Source organism: Equus przewalskii, chromosome X (assembly GCF_037783145.1).
Source record: "Equus przewalskii isolate Varuska chromosome X, EquPr2, whole genome shotgun sequence".
Classification (NCBI taxonomy): Eukaryota; Metazoa; Chordata; class Mammalia; order Perissodactyla; family Equidae; genus Equus; species Equus przewalskii.
In genome coordinates this window covers 120,287,777-120,309,784 of record NC_091863.1, presented here as the reverse complement: position 1 = coordinate 120,309,784, position 22,008 = coordinate 120,287,777, and the positions used below count along the sequence as shown (strand labels likewise).

At 45.5% G+C, this 22,008-nt stretch overlaps 1 protein-coding gene across 10 annotated transcripts in view; it reads right to left on the bottom strand.

The window, feature by feature from the left end:
• Window positions 1-9,627, bottom strand: part of MTM1 (myotubularin 1) — a 98,231-nt gene extending 88,604 nt beyond the window's left edge. For 3 of the 10 annotated variants that reach the window (XM_070605904.1, XM_070605900.1, XM_070605907.1), the window contains exon 1: window positions 9,506-9,627. Coding sequence is in view for 1 of the 10 variants with exons in the window: in XM_070605896.1 (XP_070461997.1) it covers window positions 2,732-2,793 (62 nt within the window). In the remaining 9 variants the exon portion in view is untranslated. Of the gene's footprint in view, window positions 1-2,731; window positions 2,905-9,408 lie in introns of those variants that run through there. The other 7 variants (XM_070605897.1, XM_070605903.1, XM_070605905.1 and 4 more) reach the window with 7 other exon arrangements.
• Between the last annotated feature and the right edge of the window lie 12,381 nt (window positions 9,628-22,008).

Sequence of the window (22,008 nt, the reverse complement as noted above, 5' to 3'; positions counted from 1 at the left end):
CTACAATGTAACAAGACGGACAATAACAAGTGTTGGTGAGGATGTGGCCCAGGCTGAACTCTCATTCTTTACCTGGCTGGGGGCAATGCAAAATGGCACAACCATTTTGGAAAACAGTTTGACAGTTTCTAGTAAAGTTAAACATAAACTAAACATATGGCCCAGTAATGTCACGCCTAAGTATTTACACAAGACAAATGAAAAGACGAGTCCACACAAAGACTTGTAAGCAAATGTTCATAGCAGCTTTATTCATAATGGCCAAAGAGTGACTCAAATCAAATGTTCATCAACTAGTGACTGAACAAACTACATCACAGCCATGCCATGAAATACTGTTCAGCAACAGAAAGCCACCAACTGCTGACACAGGAGACAACATGGCTGAATATAAAAAGCAGTATGCTAAGGGAAAGAAGCCAACCACAACATACTATATAAACCTACCCTTGACACATTTCAAAGAACTACGAGTATTCAGACCACATTCTCTGACCATAATGCAGTTAAGTTAAAGATCAGTTTTAAAAATACCTAGAAAATGCATTTGAAAATTTAAAAATATGCATCTAAACAACTCAAAGGTGAACAAAATTATCACAACGGAAATTAGAATATACTAGAATAATAAAAATACTATGTTTTGAAACATCCAAACAGCAGAATAAATTCAAAAGAAGGAAGGAGAAAATGAAGAGAAGAATGATTTCCAGGATATATTTTAAGTGAAAAAAAGCAAGAGGCTAAATAGTGTATGTAGTATACTTTTTTGGTTTAAGAAAAGGAGGGAAGTACAAATGTGTGTGTGCGCTGGCTTACTCAAATTTGTGAAAGAAGAAACACAGAAGAATGAACTAAAAACTAATATTGATTATGGTGGCTGGGGGTGAGAAACAGCATGCCTGGCAGGAGACAGAGGTGGAAGTAAGGTTTTTTGGAATATACCTTGATATAAGTTTGACCTTAAAATCATATAAAGGGGCTGGCCCCAGGGCCGAGTGGTTAAATTCGTGCGCTCTGCTTCAGCGCACTCCACTTCGGGGGCCCAGGGTTTCGCCAGTTCGGATCCTGGGCGCAGACCTAGCACCACTCATCAGGCCATTCTGGGGCAGCGTCCCACACAGCACAACCAGAAGGACCTACAACTAGAATATACAACGATGTACCGTGGGGCTTTGGGAAGAAGAAGAAAAAAAAAAAAGATTGGTAACAGATGTTAAATGAGGGCCAAGCTTTAGGAAAAAAATCATATTAAGTTTTTACTCATTAAAAATTAATCAAAAAGAAACGAGAATATAATTATGCTCATTCATTTTCACATACTGATAAACCTCATTCTGCATAACCACAACTGACAAACCTCTGGTAAGATTAATCAAGAAAAAAAGAGAGAAGGCACTAATAAACAATATTAAGATTTTAAGAATGAAAAGACAGGCGTAACTACAGAGATAGCAGATGTTAACTATTAGTTTAAAATCTGCCCACACCAAACACTCCCGGCCCAGGTGGCGCCAGGGCAAGTTGCGGCCAGCATTCAAGGAAGAAAGAAGCAATCTTACACAAACTCCCAGAGACTCGAAGAAGGGAATACTCTCCCTCACTTTACAGGGCTAGCAAAACGACACTGAACTACACAAGGACAAGCCAGGACAGGAACATTAAAGCCAAGTCTCATTCACAAATACAGATGTAAGAATCCTGAAGAAAACAGTACCAATCGAGTCCAGCAGTAAAACCACGCTGGGTTCCCGCCAGCAATGCAAACCTGGTTAATGCTACCAAGTTTTATTAGAAAATCCCTTAAAATATCCCAACACATTAACAGGTTTAAAGAGGGAAAAACATCTCCATAAAAGCAGGAAAGGGGTTTGATAAAATTCACCATCCATTTATGCAAAAAAAAATGTGCAGTAGAAGTGCGCCTAGACAAAACCTAAAGTAAACATAATACTTTATAATGAAATACGGAAAACAGCGCGCCTTCTCAAATACAGATCCTGGGCCCCACCCAAACCTACTGAATCAGAAACTCCAGGCTTGCTGCCAGGCAACTTGTCGTTTTGGAAACGCCCTCAGGTGATCCTGCTGCGGCTGGCTACTCCAAGTCAAAGTGCGAGCCACGAGCCGCAGCACTGCTATCGCCTGGGAGCTTGCTGCAACTGAGGAGGGCTCTCCCGCCCGTTCCCGACCCACTGAGTCAGGATCTGCAGTTGCAGCAGAAGTCCAGGTGATTCGCAGCGCTGTAAAGTTGGAGACACGCCCCTAGAGCAGCTGCTCGGGGCTGGGCTGAACGCCAGAATCACCTGGAGCCCTTTAAAAAACTGCAGATGTCGGATCTCCCCTGAGATCAAATAAATCTGAATGACTGTGGGTGGGGCGCGGGCAGCAGGTAGTTAAAGCGCCCTAGGTGATTCTAATGAGCAGCCAGTGTGGCAAACCACTGGTCTGTAGTATTCCAGCACAAGGAAACTTCTATTTAGAGACTCTCCGCCCTCTCCCATAAGCCAGAGGAGGCCTTCCTCGAGTTCTCTGAAGATGCCCCCAAGAAAGCAGCTTCCGTTTCACATGTATACCAATGGTGACTTCTTAATACGGCTTACTAAACCGAAACCAAGAAAAAACTCTGCAATGACATGGAGATGTTGTGAGGATTCAAATGAGATGTACGTAACAACACTGGGCGAAGGCCTTGGCACAGATTACCCCGAATGTTAATGCAAGGTATTACCGAGGTGGCAGCGGAGGCTGTAACTGCTCTTCCGGCATTGACAGCGAATACAATGACATCATCAGCAAATCAAGGCCAGAAGGTATCTCAAAGCTGCGCTGTCCAACACTGGAGCCACCAGCACATGTAGCTCCCGAACACGTGAAATACAGCTACTCCAAACGGTTTGTGCTCTAAATGTAAAATACACGCCGGATTTCAACAACTTAGTACAAAAAAGGTGGGACATCTCACTAATAATTATACTGAGCACTGTTGAAATAATATTTTGGATATACTGGGTTAAATTATATTACAAAAAGCGATTCCAACCATTTCCTTGTTTAATGCGGCTACTAGGAAAACAGATTACACATGTGGCTTGAATTATCCTTCTAAAGGACAGCGCAGTCTCAAAGGATCAGGAAGCCAGGATGTGAACTGCTACTTAGACCAGCCTGCTCAAACTTTAATTTACATACAGATCACCTGGGGGTCTTATTAAACTGCAGATTCTGGTGGTGTCATCTGGAGGGGGCCTGAGATTCTGCATTTCCCCCAAGCTCCCAGGAGCTGAGGAGGGGCAGGGCCATCAGGACAATCGTTATCAACCAGGAAACACTGTTTTGGTGGCATAGAAGTGATGGGAGGGGCCGGCCCGGTGGCGCTGCGGTTAAGTTCGCACGTTCTGCTTCTTGGCGGCCCAGGGTTCGCTGGTTCGGATCCCAGGTGTAGACATGGCACCGCTTGGCAAAAGCCATGCTGTGGTAGGCGTCCCACGTATAAAGTAGAGGAAGATGGGCATGGATGTTAGCTCAGGGCCAGTCTTCCTCAGCAAAAAGAGGAGGATTGGCAGTAGTTAGCTCAGGGCGAATCTTCCTCCAAAAAAAAAAAAAGAAGTGATGGGAACCTCTGGAGAAGCAATCACGTCATCTCAGAGTTGATAACAGTGAAGAAGGGAAATGGCCAGCAGAGTTAGACTCAGCCTCAACTTTCAAAATCACTTATGTCTCACCACGAGGGCTACAAAGAGGTGACGACCAGCTCCAATTGTTCTCCGTCTGTCTGTGAGGGCTGTAAGGACTCTTGCTTTCTCTCACAGATCCGGAACCAACGACATGTGCAAGGAACACCTCAGGACCAGGAAGCTCAAAATGGAATCTTGACTGGAGTTTCTTATATCCTGCTTGCCATATAACCAGTATCAATGGCAGCACCCTCCTGGGGGCTCACTGAAACCAAATGCAAATCTTCCCTTTCACTGTGACCCACAAATAGTACTGACACATCATGCCCAGAGGTCACTGCGGGGCAGGTACATTTCTTATTTCAGTAAAAGAGCTCGGGCCAATTCCAAGCCTGCTGGAATGAATGCTGACCACACAGTCCTCATTTTCTCAGTCCCCACCTAATAATCTCAGAGCCATAACAAAAGTTAAGGGTCATACAAGGGAATTTCAAGTCCACCACCTAATGCTAAGAATCCCCTCTATGACCCACTTCTGCCTGCAGGGCTCCCATGAAGGGGAAAGCACGACACCCTGATGCAGCAGCCCACTGCACTGTGAGAGGCTCTGGGAAACTGTGCTTCCTCTCACACAGCGTAAGGACATGCTATCAATATCTAACAACTACCACAAGCTAAAGAAAGGGCAGCACTGTGTGTTGAGGTCTACAGGCAAGGGAATAAGAGCTGAATGAGTTACAAACAAGGTACTTTTATTTTTACTTTCAATTATTAGCCTTCAACTTCCCTTACCCCCTCCCACCAACAAGCAAAGCAAAAACGAATCTAAACTCAAACTGCTCATGACACCAGTCCAAAACTCCAGAAGCTGGGAAGAAAAAGGGTGGGAAATCAATGTGTGAGGCCTCTCCCATCACTGGACTCAAAGAGCTTTCTTATTCATTCGCTAACTGACCATGGAAAGAAAGGCTAAGCCTGAGCTCCGGTTCATCTTGCAGTCAGGGAATATGATCTCTAGACATGCAACAGAACTGGCTGAAACGAACACATCCAAACGATTCTAAACTCCCGGGCCCTTGTCCAGTTCAAGTCACAGAATGGTTACTAAATGTCTACTGCGTGTAGAGGGCCATGTTAGGTTTCACCCGCCCAGGAAAACATCTCAAAACTCGGCCCTCTTTAGGACAAGCTTGGAAGATAAAAAAAATTAATACTGAAATATACAGGTGTTACCTATCAAGACAAGGAGTGGAGGAACAGCAATACTAAACTAATATAAGTACATGAAATTTCAAAGAGCTACTTATGGAGTCATTTCAAAATTTTGAGAGACATTCAAGTAACAAGAAAAGAGCACTCAGCACGCATTCTCTTCGAACAAGGAAGGCGGTATAGACCTGGACAGCAATCAAGTCCCTGGATTTCTTCTCATCCTAACCCCAGGAGTGCGAGCATTCAGTCTAGTGCGGATGGACCAACTCAGCAGGGCCTCAAGCTGCATTGAGGAGCTAAGGAGAGGTGTTGACTGGAAAAAGGGAAGCCTCTCCTTCTGAGGCACTGCAGAAAAAGGCAGGCAATGTTCCCTGCTGCAGAGATCCACCTTACCCTCGCCCTGTGATTGTTGGCTATACAGTACTATCGTTTTAGGAATGAATACAATGGAAGCTCCTAAGGTGTACCAATGGCTTCAGGTCCATTTGAGAGGGCAATAAAACACTTGCATATTTCAGTGCTGACAGAAGAAGGAGAAGGAGGCTGAGAGGCCACACCTACAGTTACCGGGGAGATGGGCCAAGAACAGGAAGGACGCTGCCCTGTTACAGCAGTTCTCCAAATAGCGACGGCTTATATAACACATGAATGCAATAATAATAATGCCCCAAAGCGTACAAAGGGTGCTGATGCACATCTGACTCTTGGAAGAGCTCCGGGAGCTGGGTAGTGCAGGTTTTCTGAGCTCTATCTTACAAATGGAAGAGCCACCTGCAGCGAGGTAAAATGACTTGTCCCATGTTACAGAGTTAAGAAGGGGCAGAACTGGGACTTGAACCTGACTTCTGGAATCCAAACGCAGGAAGCTTTCTACCACGTCACACAGACAAAAGAATCCTTTGCCACTCCTTGTTCCTTGGCTAGAAATGGAAAGAAAGTACTGGTCCACAATGCCAATTTTCCACAGAGATGCCTGCCACATTCTTAAAAAGAAAAGGATGAGGGGCCGGCCTAGTGGCATAGTGGTTAAGTCTGCACACTCTGCTTCAGCAGCTCAGGGTTCACAGGTTCAGCTCCCACACACAGACCTACACACCGCTCATCAAGCCATGCTGTGGCAGCATCTCACATACAAAATAGAGGAAGATTGGCACAGAGGTTAGGGACAATCTTCCTCAAGCAAAAAGAGAAATATTGGCATCAGATGTTAGCTCAGCACGAATCTTCCTCACCGAAAAAGAAAAGAAAAGGATGAGATTGTCCTGGTGCTCTTGTGGAAAAATACACTGTAAACATTTAACATGAAAAACCATCCTTCAACTACAGGATGCCAACTGGATCTCACTCAACTAACTCCACCTGGGTCTCCTGGTACCCTCTCGCTTCCAAAGCAGAGGAATTAGAAGGCAGCCTCTCTTGCTCTATTCTTATTTGTAGTAACAAACAAAATATGGCCTCGAGTAATTTCTGAGTCCAAACAGTAAAGGGAACTTAACACTGAAAGATTGTGGACACTGCTGCCAATGTCACCTGAAACTAAAACCTTGAGTCAACAATGAAATGCAGAAGAATGTCTACAAAATCATGCTTACGGGATTTACAGAAGTTTATTAGGACATGCCAAGAATCATTTTCTTCTTTAAAAGAAAAGAAGGGAGTTCCATGTAGTTAAGTCAGTGAGTTAACTTTTCTTGAGTGCCTACTATGTGCAAGACGCTCTCCTAAGTACTTAACGTAGATTATCACTCAGTTCTGCCCACAACCCTTTAAGGAAGGTACTATTATTATTTTCATTTCATTTATTTGTATTTACTTATTGTTATTTCATTTTACAGACAAGGAAACTGAGGCACAGTAAAGGTAAGTAACTTGCGGAAAGCCACACAGGTAATATTAAAGCCAGGATTCAAGTCCAGAGTCAACACCCTATAGACAAATGACAGCCCCTGTCCCCTCGTGTGCCAAAAAGGAATAATGAACTGAGAAACCAGAAAATAAAGAAAGCAGAACTTCAAAGAGGTCAGAAACAGGGAAGGGAAATTACTAAAGAATAATGAAAACAACTTATTCTTTTATAAAATTGAAAAACTTTAGAAATAACAAGAAACTCTGGCCTTTGAAATCCTTTGGCCACCAGTTCAAAATGTCGCCTACTAAGCCTTGAAGAGGCTCTGCTTTTCTCCCTCTTTTGGAGCCCTCAATAAGAGCGAGAACCACATGTTCTTTCGGTGGTTTTTAAACTTAACTACATTTTGTTAATTCTCCTTTCATTTTGGAACAAAGAATACTGGAGTATTTTTTATAACTTTAATCATTTTTCAGAACCTGTAAAAGTTTGAAAACTTCCTTTGAAGCCACTGAACATACAGAAGAGGAGAGAACTGAAAAGGTACTAAACAGATGAACTTTTATAGTAAGTTATCAGTAATGCCATTTTATTTGTACTCTTGCTCTTAAGAAGTTGAATGTTTCTTTACGTTAGAGCTAATTTCAAACGAACTAGTTTCTTTACAAACCACACAACACAAAGACTGACGATCATTTCAGAGGGTAGGTTCCCAGCTGAAACCAGCGTGCAGGAAGAAAACTTCTCGTGTAAGGCAGCCCGAAGCCAGCAGGCACTGGCATGGAATCAACAGCCAATACTGACGTCAGCAGAGCCTTCTATAGCTAGACTGGGGTAATACTGAGGCAGCAAGGGATTCGAAGATCGCCTCCCTGGGCGTTCAAAACCACTGACTGTTTGCAAGTAAGGGGGCAAAATGCAAGAAAACATGAGGCTGTGAGGAACTTATCATCCAAAAGGCAATCGCTGGAGAAATGATGACTCCAGAGAATCTCTGATTCAGACACATTTACCTTTTGGATTTGACTATTTGCTTTAATGGAGGAGCGGCCAACAACCTAAAATGGCAATTCAAAGTAATGCCCAAGTCACTCTCAATCATGCCAGCCTGCTGTATTGTCAGCGCAGTTTCAGAGCTCTATTTTCCTTTACAGTGCTCACCTCCACTGGAAAATACATCATTATTTTTTATTGTCTGCTTCTCCACACATAAGCTCTGTCAAGCAGGGACCTCGGCAGTGGTGCCGTCTGCTGTCTTCCCAGGGCTTGGGATACTGCCTGCATACCACGGGCATTCTGGGTTCGATGAATGAATGAAACCGCTGGCAACTTGATAAATATAAGTTAGAACTTTAAGGAGCTCTAACTCTAAGGAGACCAACCATTTAATAACCCTACTAGAATCTAAAGCCCCAGTGCATGTTCCCCACTTGCAAGCACCTCAGGAGGCTGCTATTAAACACTGGCAGCACCACTGGTTTGAACCTACGCCATGGTGTAGAAGCTCTCAAGGGTAGGTTCGGTTTTGTGAGAGCCAAAGGTCATTCAGAGTCAAATCTGGTGAATAAGCGATCATGCCGCAAATATACGTTGGATAAAAGCAAAACGTCTCTATAAATTAACAAGCCTGACTGTCTTATCTGGCTGGTAAGCCAGTTTTGAAGGGAATTCAAAATGGTCTGAACCACAGCAAAATCGCTGGCTCAGTCTCAAGACTCTAAGGTGCATGGATACTTCACAAGGAGCAAAACTGAGCTGTGACAAAAAGTACCCAGTCTAGACAGACGCCAAGATACCCCCCGAGACCTGACTTGCGACACTAGCTTTGCTAAGTTGCCCCGAAGCCTAGGTCACGTTAGTTACCCTCTCTGGGCCTCGGTTTCCCCATATGGGAAACAGATGAACTATATGAACTTCAAGATCTTAATCAATTCTAATATGCCATGATTCCATTCTTGTGAAGGTCTGGCATGTCTGTTTAAAAGCCAGTCACAATCCACTTTGCCTCATACTTTGTGTCTATAAAGCCCATAATATAATTTGTGCAGCAGATTCATTTCATATTTGCTTAGGCATAAACTAAAATTAGTTTTCACTTCCTGAGCACAGCAAAAGACAGCTAAGGGAGGCAACCCGGCAAAGGGCGCTTGCTCGTGCCTGTGCATACTTCCGACTGCGTATCAGGGAACTAACCGTTCCCTCTCAGATCTTCCCTCAACTGTTGCAAAAGCAGATAAACCTCTTGTGCGTGACACAGAAACACTGGCGGAGAAGGCGGATCGAGGATTCGCGGCCAGTGCCGGATGCGGCGGCTCCACAGGACCCACAGGGATGCGCCGGGCACCCACCCCGAGCGGACAGCCAGGGCGAGGACCAGCCGAGGCGCGTCGCCGCCCGGCCCGCTCGCCGCCCCGGGACGGGGAAGCAAAGTCCGGGCAGCGGCCGCGACGCCCCCACCCCCGCCCCGGCCCGCCGGCCCAGATTCCCATCCGACCTTCGCCCGCCGCCGGCCCGGGACCTCGGGTGGGGAGAAACAGGGAAGCTGGAGGCACCTGCCTACTGCTCGCCGGCCTCAGCGCCGGTCGGCGGGGACAGCGAAGACGCTCGGACGAACCGCCGCCCCCCCCCTCCCCCGCGGTTGCTGCGAGGCCCCGCGGGCCCCGCAGGACCCACCAGCCCGGCGAGTCCCAACTTCCTCCTCCTGGCCCCCGCACCACGGATCCCCGCAGCGCCCGGCTCAGAGCCAAGCCAGCCGCGAGCGCAAACCCACCTCGGGCTCCGGGCGCCACCGCCGTTGCCAGGCTGCTCGGCTCCCGGGCCCCGCTCCGCCCCCTCCAGGGCCCGCCCCCTGCAGCCTCCCCGCCCCTGACCACCGCCCGCTGCCCTCCTCCGCGCCCCGGTTGGCGGGGGGTGTCACGTGACAGAGGCGAGGGCGGGCGGAAGGCGCCGGGTGAGCGTGGGGGGCCGCTCCAAGGGGCGGGCCTCTTCGCCCAGGAGGCTGCTGGGAAACCGTCTTTGACGGGTCCGACGCGTGGAGTCAGCTGGGAGTTGTAGTTCTAAATACGGTACTGGGAATGGGCAGGGCCAAGATGCTAGGAGCCACCCCTGTCAGGGAAGTTGGAGCAGGCGCCAAACGGAGGCCGCTGGGAAGCGTAGTCTCAGGAGTCTTCTCTGTGTTTCAGTGTTTTTCTCCAACAAAGGGGAAATTCAGAGGGAAAATTTCTCTAGATAAAACTTTAGCGGATGTCACTAAATTGAACTATTACTGGGTACATAGAGTTGGCAGCTTGAAGTTGAGATACTATAAGGGAACAAGGGAAATTTCACTGACTCAGGTGCAGGATCCGCAATTTGCAAATCCTGCTAATAGCCGAAGCATCCTTCATACTGTGCCAACGCCTTTCCAAGAACTCTCTTGAGACTTAGTGAAATGAAACATTTCAGGATAAAGTTCCTTCTACTTTTTGAGGTTTGGGGCAGGCGACCAGTAATACAGCAAGGAGAAAGAAGGAAGACAACTTCAGGAAGAGAATTCAGTGTGTAATCAAAAAAAAAAAAAAAAAAACCCATACTCGGACACATAGAAGAAGATGTGTAATATTCCTCGTGCTGCATAATCATTATACATAAGAAGTTCAGGTAATTGACAGTAAATAGGGTTACTTTAATATGACCTCTTTTTTTCTTTTATTTGTTAGTACTCCAGCATCTAAAAACAGCTGTTTTACATGATACTAGTATATATATATATGTGTGTGTGTGTGTGTGTATAATCCTGTATCATTTTATATATATATATTTACATATATATGTGTATGTGTATATATATGTATACATACACATACACATTTTAACCCTATTGAAGACCCCAGATTTCTTAGATGAGTAACAAGGCCCTTCAGACTCCAACTCGCCTACTCTTTACCCATTTCTCCTGATGTGCTACTTCTCTCTCTTCACTTCAAGTTCTGGTCTGGTCACAGGGAACTTCTTTCTATTCTCTGGATGCACCAGGATCTTTTCTCCCTCCAGCCCTTTACACTTATTGTTCCTTTCTCTTGGATTGGCCAAACTCCCAGAAAGGCAACAAAATAGCACTTGCTCCTGGGCCAGGCAGAATTAAAGCTCCCCCCAGAGCCTTTCTCATCGCACTGATGTCAGCATTTGCTTACATGTCTGCCCCGCCAGCTCTCCTCCCCAGACTGTGAACTTCTTTGAATTACATTCACTTTTGTACTGGATTTCAAAGAGTGCTCAGTAAATGCTTCTTGATTGCACACGTTGCATGCCAGAGAGGCTCCCTGGTGGGCTACTGAATAACTCTGGATTCCCAAATCTGTGAGTCTTGAAGCAGAGGGAGAGAGGAAATGTGGATGGGTGGAAGCAGGGCAGCAGCTGGGTTGGAGAACTTGCATACAGTAGGCACTGTGTTCAAGGATGAGACTGAAGCCCTTTACTCAATGTGGGGAGGGGAAGGATACAGAGCAGGGACACTCCTCATCCTAAGGACGTAGTTATTGGAGAAGATTTCTCTAGAACCTCTAACCTGGCTCCAGCCCCAGACCAGCCTCAGCTCTGGAAGGAGGCCACCCAAGCAGTAAAGGCCCATAGAGAAGACGGTCTCTGGCCTGTGAAAGGGAGACAGTGACTTCTGCCCTGCCTGCCTCCCAGTGTAGGTGTAGGGATCAAGTAGGAACAGGGGGGAAAGCACTTTGAAAACTGTAAAGGTTGAGCAATAGGATTCCCACCTTGCCCTTGGCCAGGTGGCTGTGTTCTTGACCAAGTCCTGCCCTCCCTCAGGCAGGTGCACACCATACTCCCACCCCCAGCCTCCTGGGTGAGAAGCAGGCCTGAGAAAGGAAATGGCCTGTTTCCTGCTTCTCTCTGCTAGCACACTCACCACACGGGCCCCACTGCTGGCGTTCTGACCTCCCAGTCCCCACTCCTGCCTGGGCTTGATGCAAGCTAGGGACTGCCACCACCTTGTTCTACCAGGTCCACTATATCAGCCCGGGGTGGAGGAAGGTAGAGGAAAGGGAAGGACGTCCTTATAGAGGAAGGAGAAAGCTGAAGAAAGCTGTGGTCAGAAATGAAAAATTTAAAATGTAGCTGCTGGGCACTGTGCTCTGGCAGAACACACTTAGAATCAGGAAACCTGGATTCCAGTCCCAGCAATTCTAGAGACAAGCTGTTGGCCTTGGGAAAGTTACTTTACCGCTCTGATAATCAGCTGCTTCCTCTGAAAAAGGAGTCAAATGCCACTTCCCAGGGTTGCTGTGTCCTAGCACAGCAAGGACAGAGGTGAATACAAGGTACAGAGTGTCAAGGCAGCAGTGATCCCAAGCTGCCTGGTTGGCTGATGGGAAGTGAGGTGGGAGAGGGCTGGGGGCAAGCCCCTAGGCATTGGCATGAAGGCCTCTGGGCTCAAATCTGAGCTCTTCCGTTTGTTAGATATGTGGCTGAGCAAGGACGTCTCTCTGAGCCTTGATTTCCTCATTTGTGAAATGGGGATATTAGTATCTACTTCATTAGCTTGTTGTGAAGAATAAACACATGAGTGCCTGGGACTAACTTCTGCTTCCAGAACTGCAGAGTGGCACTGCCTCCCTCCTTCTCCCCACTCCGCCCTTTATTTTAAAAGTAGCCTCAGCAGAATGGTGCAGCCACTTTGGAAAACAGGCAGTGATTTATAAAGTTAAGAGTACACACAGCCCAGCAATACCACTCCTAGGTATTTACCCAAGAGACATGAAAACTTCTGTTCATAAAAGAAACTTGTATTCAAATATTCATAGCAGCTTTTTGAAAATAATAGTCAGACAGGTAAACCACTCAAATTCCTATCAACTAATGGCTGAATGGTGATATGTCCATACCGTGGAATACTACTCAGCAATAAAGGGAAGAACCATTGATTCATGCTACAATAGGAATGAGTCTCAAAAAATTATGTTAAGCAAAATAAACAATACACAAAATATTACAAACTGTATGAATCCATTTATGTTACATTTGGGGAAAGGAAAAACTACAATGAGAGAAAGATTCGAGACTGACTGGGGCCAGAGGTGTGGGAAGGGGATTGACTGCAAAAGGGCAAAGAAGGAAGTTTTGGGGGTGATCGAATGTTCTATACTTTGATTGTGCCACTGTATACAACTGCCCAAACTCATTCAACTCTAAACACGAAATGAGTGAATTTCACTGTGGATAAATTATACTTCAATAAAGCTGAAGTTTAAAGCAGGGGAGGGAGGTAGCCTCAGTGAAGGTTCCTGAGGCTGCCCACAATTATCAATCTGTTTTTGCTTGTTTGTTTGGTTGGTTGTTTATAAGAGGCCCAGGACCTTGAAGGGGAGAAAGTGATGAAGTTTTCCCCACACACACCAAGGGTGTGCTACAAGGAAAGAGCTTGGGTGGGGCGAAGGAGAAGCCCCCACTGGAAGAAGATGGTGGCCCAGACCCATGGGGGGACAGGGAGTGCTCTCCTGGATGGAGGAGACCCAGGAGCCCAGTCTGGACAGCCTGAGCATGACACCTGTGGCCCCCAGGGACCAGAAGTTTTCCCTACCTTCTCTCTGGGACCTCCAGTGACCTGCGGGCGTGCACACCGTAGGGCTCCAGTACACCATGGGCATCAAGCTGGACTCTGTGTTCACATTCAGAAGAGAGTGAAGATCAGAAGACGAGAAGCAGTAGTGCTTCTTGCTGATGTTTCCCTTCTACTTTCTCAAAGAACTCAGTGTTGAGGTGGGGCCTCCTTGGAGAGGCCCCGCTGGTCGGCAGGGTCTATTTTCCCAGGTGCTGGATGGGAAGTTCGAGCCAAGTAATGAGGCATGAAAGTACTCACAAAGAGAAGCCCAGAGTTTTTGTCACTGGGCCTCTTGGACACAGGGGCCAGACATGCAGGGATTATTGTTATGACATCACAGTGTTTCCAAGAGCCAGCCCTGTTTGTCTCTCATTGCTAGGCAAATAGAGGGTGTTCAGGGATGGCTTTGAGGTTTAGTCCACAAGCAGCATGGTGAGAAAATTGCCTCAGGCCCCAGTCAGACCACAAATCAAACCAAAGCCACCCAGAAGAAAGGGCAACTCACAAGATACCTCCTTCTGCCCCTAATTGTGAGTTTTGTAACAAAATCTCGGTTTCTTACACTAAAAATTTTTTGAGGAAGTAAGCCCCAAGAGGACCTGTTTCATGATACATTCAAGTGTGTCTTATTCAACAGATTTTTACAAAGAGCTTTATCTTTTTATTTGAAGGAGCTGACCTGATTCATATTGAGGTGAATAGAATGCTACTTCTCAAACACTGAAAGATTTGGAGACCCAAGATGAAAATTGAAAGAGAATATATGAGAAAGGAAGAAACGAAAGTGGAAAAACCTGAATGTCAGCAAATATTTGCTGAACTCGAATGAAATTTTGTTATTTAAGATTAATCAACCAAAAAGAATAAAATAGTTAGGAAGAAACTTAGCCAAGGAGGTGAAAGACTTGTACACTGAAAACAACAAAACACTGCTGAAAAAAATTAAAGACACAAATTAATGAAAGACACCCCATGTTTATGGATTCAAAGATTTAATATTGTTAAGACATCAATACTACCCAAAGCAATCTACAGATTTAGTGCACTCTCCATCAAAACCACCATGGTAATTTTGCAGAAAAATCTATCCTAAAATTCATGTGGAATTTCAAGGAACACTGAATAGCCAAAAGAGCCTTGAAAAAGTAGAACAAAGTTGGAGGTCTCACACCTCCTGATTTCAAAACTCACTACAAAGCTACAGTAATCAAAATAGCGTGGTACTGGCATAAGAACAGACATGTAGACCAAGGAATAAAATAGAAAGCCTAGAAATAAAGCCTCAAATATAGGGTCAAAAGGTTTTTGACAAGGGTGCCCAGACTATTCAATGAGGAAAGGACAATTTTTCAACAAATGGTGCTGGAAAATCTTGACATGAAAAAGCGTGAAGTTGGATCCTTATCTTGCACCATATACAAAAATTAACTCAAAATGGATCAAAGACCTGAATGTGAGAGCTAAAGTTATAAAGTTCTTGGAAGAAAACAGGAGGAAGACTTCTTGACACTGGATTTGGCAATGATTTCTTGGATATGACACCAAAAGCACAGGCAACAAAAGTAAAAATTGATAAATTAGGCTACATAAAAATTAAAAACTTCTGTGCATCAAAGGACACAATAGAGTGAAAAGGCGACCTATGGAATGGGAAAAAATATTTGCAAATCACATATCCGATGAAGGATTAATATCCAGAATGTATAAAGAACTCCTATAACAACAACAAAAAATCAAATAACTCACTTAAAAAATGGGCAAAGGACTCGAGCTGACACTTTTCCAAAGAAGATATACAAATGACCAATAAGTACTTGAATCACTAATCATTAGGGATATGCAAATTAAAACCACGAGACACCAACTCACGCCCATTAGGATGTCTACTATCTAAACCAAACAAACAAACAAAAAAACCCAAAAAATAACCAGTGTTGGCAAGGATGTGGAGAAATTGGAAGCCTTGTGCACTGTTGGTGGGAAGTTAGGTGGCGCAGCAGTATGGTGGTTCCTGAAAAAATTAAATATAGAATTATTATATGATCCAGCAATTCTACTTCTGGGTATATACCCAGAAGAACCAAAGACAAGGTTACAAGGAGATATCTGCACCCCCATGTTCATAGCAACAACATTCACAAGAGCCAAAAGGCTGAAGCAACTCGAGTGCCCATTGACAGATGAATGAACAAGGAAAATGTTGTCTATCCATACAATGGAATATTATACAGCCCTAAAAGGGAAGGGAATTCTGACACAGGTTACAACATGGATGAACCTTGAAGTCGTTATGCTAAGCGAAAAAGCCAGACACAAAAGGACAAATACTTCATGATTCCACCTGTATGAGGCATGCAGAGTAGGCAAATTCACAGAGACAGAAAGTAGATTGATGGTTGCCAGGGGCCGGGGAGAGGGGATGGGGAGTTAGTGTTAATGGGGACAAATTTCAGTTTAGGACGATGAAAAGAGTTCTGGAGATTGGTTGCACAACAATGTGAATGTACTTAACACTACTAAACTGTATACTTAAAAATGGTTAAGATGGTAAATTTGATATGTGTATTTTACCACAATTCAAAAACAAGATTAATTAAGCCCCCACAGTAGCCTGAACTAAGGGGACCAAAAATTCAGACTCATTGACAAGGTCCTCCATGGTTCATCTCAGGCGTGATCGTACCCTGCAAGGTCAGTTTCCACCCCAGACAGGAGGTCCCGTGTCCTGCTTCAGAAACAAAGCCTCCCACTGGGAGCCAGAATTAGCCAAGAGCCCAAGTCCCAGGCGACTGGAAGGATGAGGGTCCTTTCCAGAATAAATACTCCCACCTCTTTGTGTCACTGCCAAAAACTCATGGGAGTTGCGAAGGAGGATCCTTTCCTAGAGTGTCTTCCTAGATCCTTCCTCTCCACTCAGGAGAAAAAAACACCAGGGAGAAGGCTGGGGTGTGCAGGGGAGCAGGATACAATGGAATCACCCTAGAAACTGCCTCCTAAGGATCACGCCCATCAGGGGTGAGGAGCTGGGGAGAGTCCTTTAGAAAAGTGCCCCAGAGGGAGTCTGAGGAAGGCGCTCCCTTTCCAGATATAGCCTCCGGCGGTGGGGGGGAGAGGGGGGAGGGGGGATCACTTCGACGAGGTCATCAACCAAGGAGGAGGCATGTGCACCCCCGCCCCCAAATCCTGTTAACCCTATGAGTCTTCAAGTGGAGGCTTCCAGGGATAGCTATTTGGGAGCAGGATGGAGCCTCAGTCACCTCAGCCCTTCCCCTGCCCCTGTCGGGCCCCTAGGGAGTAAAAGACGAGATGTTTCTAGTGGCAGTGTTTCTAGTGACAGCTGCAGACCACCCACCTGCCCTTCCTCTCTCGACGTGGGACTTATGGGAACAAAGCTGAAGTGCTGGGGAATGAGGGAGTTGGCAACTTTTCAGATTGCTAATAGAGCACCAGGAAAGCCCAGGTCTCAGTGCTGCACATGGAAACCTGCTCAAGCTAAGCTCCCCTCCCACATCCTCAGCCCTCATCCCTCCTGGCCCTGCCCGCAACACAGAACATTGCGCAGGCTCTCGCTCTCTCTCACGGCTTTGCTGAGATATAATTTATACGCAAGAAAATTCACCCATGTAAAGTGTACGATTCAGTGGTTTTTAGTATATTCACAGAGCTGTACAACCACTGCCACTATCTAAGTCCAGAACATTTCATCACCCCCAAAAGAAACCCCATATCCATGAGCAGTCACTCCCTATTTCTCCTTCCCCACTATCTCCTGGCAACCACCAATCTGCTTTCTTTCTCTATAGATTTGCCTATTCTGAACATTTCATGTGAAATGAAATCATACAATATGTGGCCTGTTGCATCTAGCTTCTTTCACCTAGCATAATGTTTTTGAGGTTCATCCATGTTGTAACATGAATCAGTACTTCATTCCTGTTTACAGCTGAATAATATTCTATTGTATGTATATACCTACCACATTTTGTTTATGCATTCATCCATCGGTGGACATTTGGGTTGTTTCCACCTTTTGGTTCTTATGAATAATGCTGCTATGAACGCTTGTGTACAATTTTTCGTGTGGACCTACATTTTCATTTTTCTTGGATATACACCTAGGGTGAGAACCGCTGGGTCATATGTTAACTCTATGTTTAACATTTTAAAGAACTGCCAGACTGTTTCCCGAAGTGGCTTTCCCATTTTACATTCCCACCAGCAATGCATCAGGGTTCCAATAGCTTCACATCCTCACCAGCACTTGTTGTTATCCATCTTTTTTATTCTAGCCATCCCAGTGGGTGTGAAATGGTACCCCATGGTGGTTTTGGTTTGAATTTCCTGATAACTAATGTTGTTTACCATATTTTCATTTGCTCACTGGCCATTTGCATATAACTTATGGAGAAATGCCTATTCAGATTTTTTGCCCATTTAAAAAAAACTGAGTTATTTATCTTTCTATTGCTGAGTTGTAGGAATTCTTTATATAGTTTGGGTATAAGTCCATTATCAGATATATGATTTGCAAAGATTTTCTCCCATTCTGTGGGCTGTATTTTCACTTTCTGGATGGTTTCGGTTGAAACACAAATGTTTTTCACTTTGATGAAGTCTAATTGGTCTATTTTGTTCTTTTCTCACTTGTGCTTTCAGTTCCAAATCTAAGAAACCATTGTCAAATCCAAGGTCATGAAGATTTACTACTATGTTTTCTTCTAAAAGTTTTAGTTTTAGCTCTTACACGTAGGTCTATGATCCACTTGAGTTAATTTTTGTGTATGATGTGAGGCAGGGGTCCAACTTCATACTTTTGCGCGTGGATATCCAGTTGTTTCAGCACCATTTGTTGAAAAGACTGTTTTTGCCCACCAAGTGGTCTTGGCACCTGTGTTGAAAATCCATGACCATATGTGTATGCATTTATTTCTGGACTCTCAATTCTATTCCATTGATCCATATGCCTATCCTAATGCCAGTGCCATACTTCTTTCTTTCTCTTTTCTCTCTGGGTTCATTGGGAAGGCCACCCTGGATGGCCCCTAATATGTCCACAGCTTTCAAGCTCTTCAAGCCCTCTCAATCCCTTTTCTTATCTGGTCCACAGAACAGCCTTTGAAGACAAATAAATAATGTGATCATTCTTTTTTTACAGATGAGGAAACCAAGACTCAGAGAGGCTGCAGGTGGCTTAAGGTAACTGTGCTGGTAGCTGGTAGAGCTTGGACCAGAACCCCACTTTTCAATTATAAACTCAAGCTCCCTCCTGGACAGCACACCTCTCCTTGAAGGGTGTGACTTCGAAGACATGCTATTTGACCCTTTTGAATAAAGGCAGCTGCAGGGCTCCTTTCTCTGCCCTCGCTAGTTCATAGAGGTATTGTGAGACTCAATGTAGCTTGTATAAGTGAAAACCTTTTATAAACTCTCAGGGCTAAAAACATGTGAGGAGTTATTAGTGGTGTATTTCTGCAACAGCTCTTGCCTCTGCAATCATCTGGATCAGAGGTTGAAATAGGCCATTTCCTACATCTTCCCCCCGTAGTGGTTGACTGCAGCTATTGCTGGACATCAGACTACTGTAACTATATCACTTCTCCACCCTGGTGGAACAGTCGCTCTGAGACCTATTATTGTCCCAGTTGTGTTTATCATCCGGGAAGACCCCAATATCACATGGTGTGGCTTCAGGGAGGGAAATAAATACAATGTCTTTTATGGACTCAGTATTGTTCAGCCACTGAGTTATGTTCTTAAATTAAACACTATCTCAATAAACGGGCATTGAGCACCTCTCATGTTCTAGACACAGTAGTAAGTGCTAAAGGAGATAGAGGAGCCAAGACGCAGCCAAGACAGGCAAAAGATGACAGCTTTACAGGATGACAAGCACTTAAACAAACACCCATGATGTTTCTTCATCCAAACTGTGTGCCAGGACACAGACATGGTCCCTGCCACCACTGGTTAGGAGCAAGTAATGGATTACCCTAATGGATATGAACTCCCCCAAATAGCTCCTGACAGCCTGGGCTACAGGCCACGAAGGCAGGGGAGTCCAGGGTGCTATGAGAGCAATAACCAGGGTCCTGGGCCAGTCAGGACGTCAGAGGGGGCATCCCTGAGAAGGGCACATTTGAGCTGACATGACATCGTGACAAGTGATGTGGGTTGGAGATGTATAAACTGCCCTGGGAACTCAGAGGATGAACTGATGAAACCTTGGCTGAAGTGGGGTATATTCCCCAGAAGCAGCGACGTTTGGGATGGACTTTGAGCACCAAGTAGAACTTGAGCAGACCAGGTAGAAAGGAGAGGAGGATTGCTGGAACAGAGCAGGTAGAAGGGAGGGGAGGATCGCTGGAAGCTGGAGTTGGCACAGACAAATGCTAGGGTGACCTCAGAACATATGGCCCAAACCAGGACGCCTTTGGAAGGGGGAACTATTCATTATTATGCTGGGACAACAGGCATAGTCTGGGACTGTCCCTGGTACACCTGGCTGTGTGATTCCCCCTAGCCAAAGCACATGATGGCGATGGCCAGCATGCACGGAGCATCTAGGGAGGAGCAGTTAGAGTGTAGATTGGGGGCGGCAGGAAGGATCCGGACAGAAGGCGGGTGCACTAGCTTGCCAGGGCTGCCGTCACAAAGTACAGCAAACTGAGCGGCTTGAGCAACAGAAACTTATCCTCTTTACATTCTAGAGGCCAGAAGTCTGAGAGCAAGCTGTTGGCAGGATCACGCTCCCTCTGAAGGTGCTAGGGAAGGATATGTTCCAGATCTCTCTCCTAGCTTCTGGTAGTCCCTTGGCCTGTGGCAGCATCACTCCGATCTTCACATGGCATTCACCCTATGTGCATGTCTCTGTGTTCAAATGTCTCCTTTTTTATTAGGACACCAGTCATACTGGATTAGAGACCACCCTAATGACCTCATCTTAACTTGATCATCTGAAAACACCCTATTTTCAAATGCGGTCACATTCACAGGTACTGGGGGTTAGGACTTCAACATCTTTTGGGAGAAAACAATTTAATCCCTAACAGTGAGGCAGAAGATGGTGACAGCTGTGAAAGACCGGCATGCTAAAGAGTCTAGACTATACTGAAGGTCATGGGGACCTATTACCAGTTGGTAAGCTGGCATACAGCACGATCTATTTCAAAACAGTAACCCTGGCAGCCCAGCCCTTCAATTTAGTCCAATTAGAGATGGCTAATGTTTTCTAGTTTTTTTTTTTCCTCATCGCAGTTAAAAAAATACCTTTTTTCATATTGCACTTCCCTTTTGGAAATCAAAGAAAGCAAAATACGCATCCTGCAAACAATGGGATCCCTTTAATCGAAAGGGTATTTCCTCACTCTCGAGCCATTTTCACCACCCGGCTTGCATGATAACAATTGTACTCTCTCTTAGAAGACACAGTGTAGGCTGACTCTCAGTAAATGCTTGTGGGGTAGAATAAAAAGCTGTGTAATTTTATGGAGTGAACTTTGCAGGGCGGTTGTCAACGCCTTGGTGCTGGGTGTGGTGTATCACCAGCACTTAAAATTTTATTTGCTTTTGATTCCTGACCCACAACAGGGGTTTCCACATGGTTCCTGGAGCCCCAGGATGCCCTCTGGGGACTTCCCAGAGGGTGGGCAAGGCTGACCAGAGGGGCTCAGCTTGGACTGCTTTTAGACTTGTCAGATTGGTCTGAAAAATGCCTTGCACTCTCTTGTGAAAATCTGGGACTTTGTGCCCACGGCCAGCTTCTCTCAGCTGAAGTGCAAGTCCATTTGGCTATTAAATGGATTTCAGCATATTTGTTCACCTAGCAAATATTTATTGAGCACCTACTATACACCTGGTACCATACTGGGGACTAGCGTATAGCAGTGGGCAGGATGTGTTTCTGTGGCTACCCCTTCAGAGGGGATTTTGGTGACAATGGAAGCCGCTTTGAAGCACATTTTTCTCAATCAACAATATCTTCATAAATAATATCTAATAAAGACCAATTCTGGAATGGCCACATTGATACAAAATTCAGTTAGGAGCGTGTGGTGGGTTCAATTGTCCCCCCAAAATTCATGTCCTTGCAGAACCTCAGAATGTGACCTTATTGGGAAATAGGGTCTTTGCAGATGTAGTTAGTTAAGGATCTCGAGAAGAAATCATCCTGAATTTTGGGTGGGCCTTACATCCAATGACTGGTGTTCTTCTAAGAAGGGGAGAGGACACTAGAGAGTGAAGATGGAGGCAGAGATTGGAGTGATGCGGCCACAAGCCAAGAAACGCCTGAGGCTACCAGAAGCTGGAAGGGACAAGGAAGGATCCTCCTCTAGAACCTTCAGATTCAACACAACCTTGCCATCACCTTGATTTTGGACTTCTAGCCTCTAGAACTGAGACAATAAATTTCTGCTGTTTTGAGCTACCCAGTTTGTGGTACTTTGTTGTGGCAGTTCTAGAAAGCCTTCTCTCAAGGCTTTCCAGACCCTTCATTTAGCCTTCTCTCAGAAGAGGAGAGACAGACCACAGCAGTTTCCACACACTCGCGACATACTCTAGCACCAGCCTGGCTGGAGCAGAGAAACTGGCTGCTTTCTCACTTCTTCGTCCTTTTTCTTGCCTGCACAGCAAGGGCTGGCCATGAGTGCCGGGGGCCCTTCAGCTCCAGGATGCCACTGGGA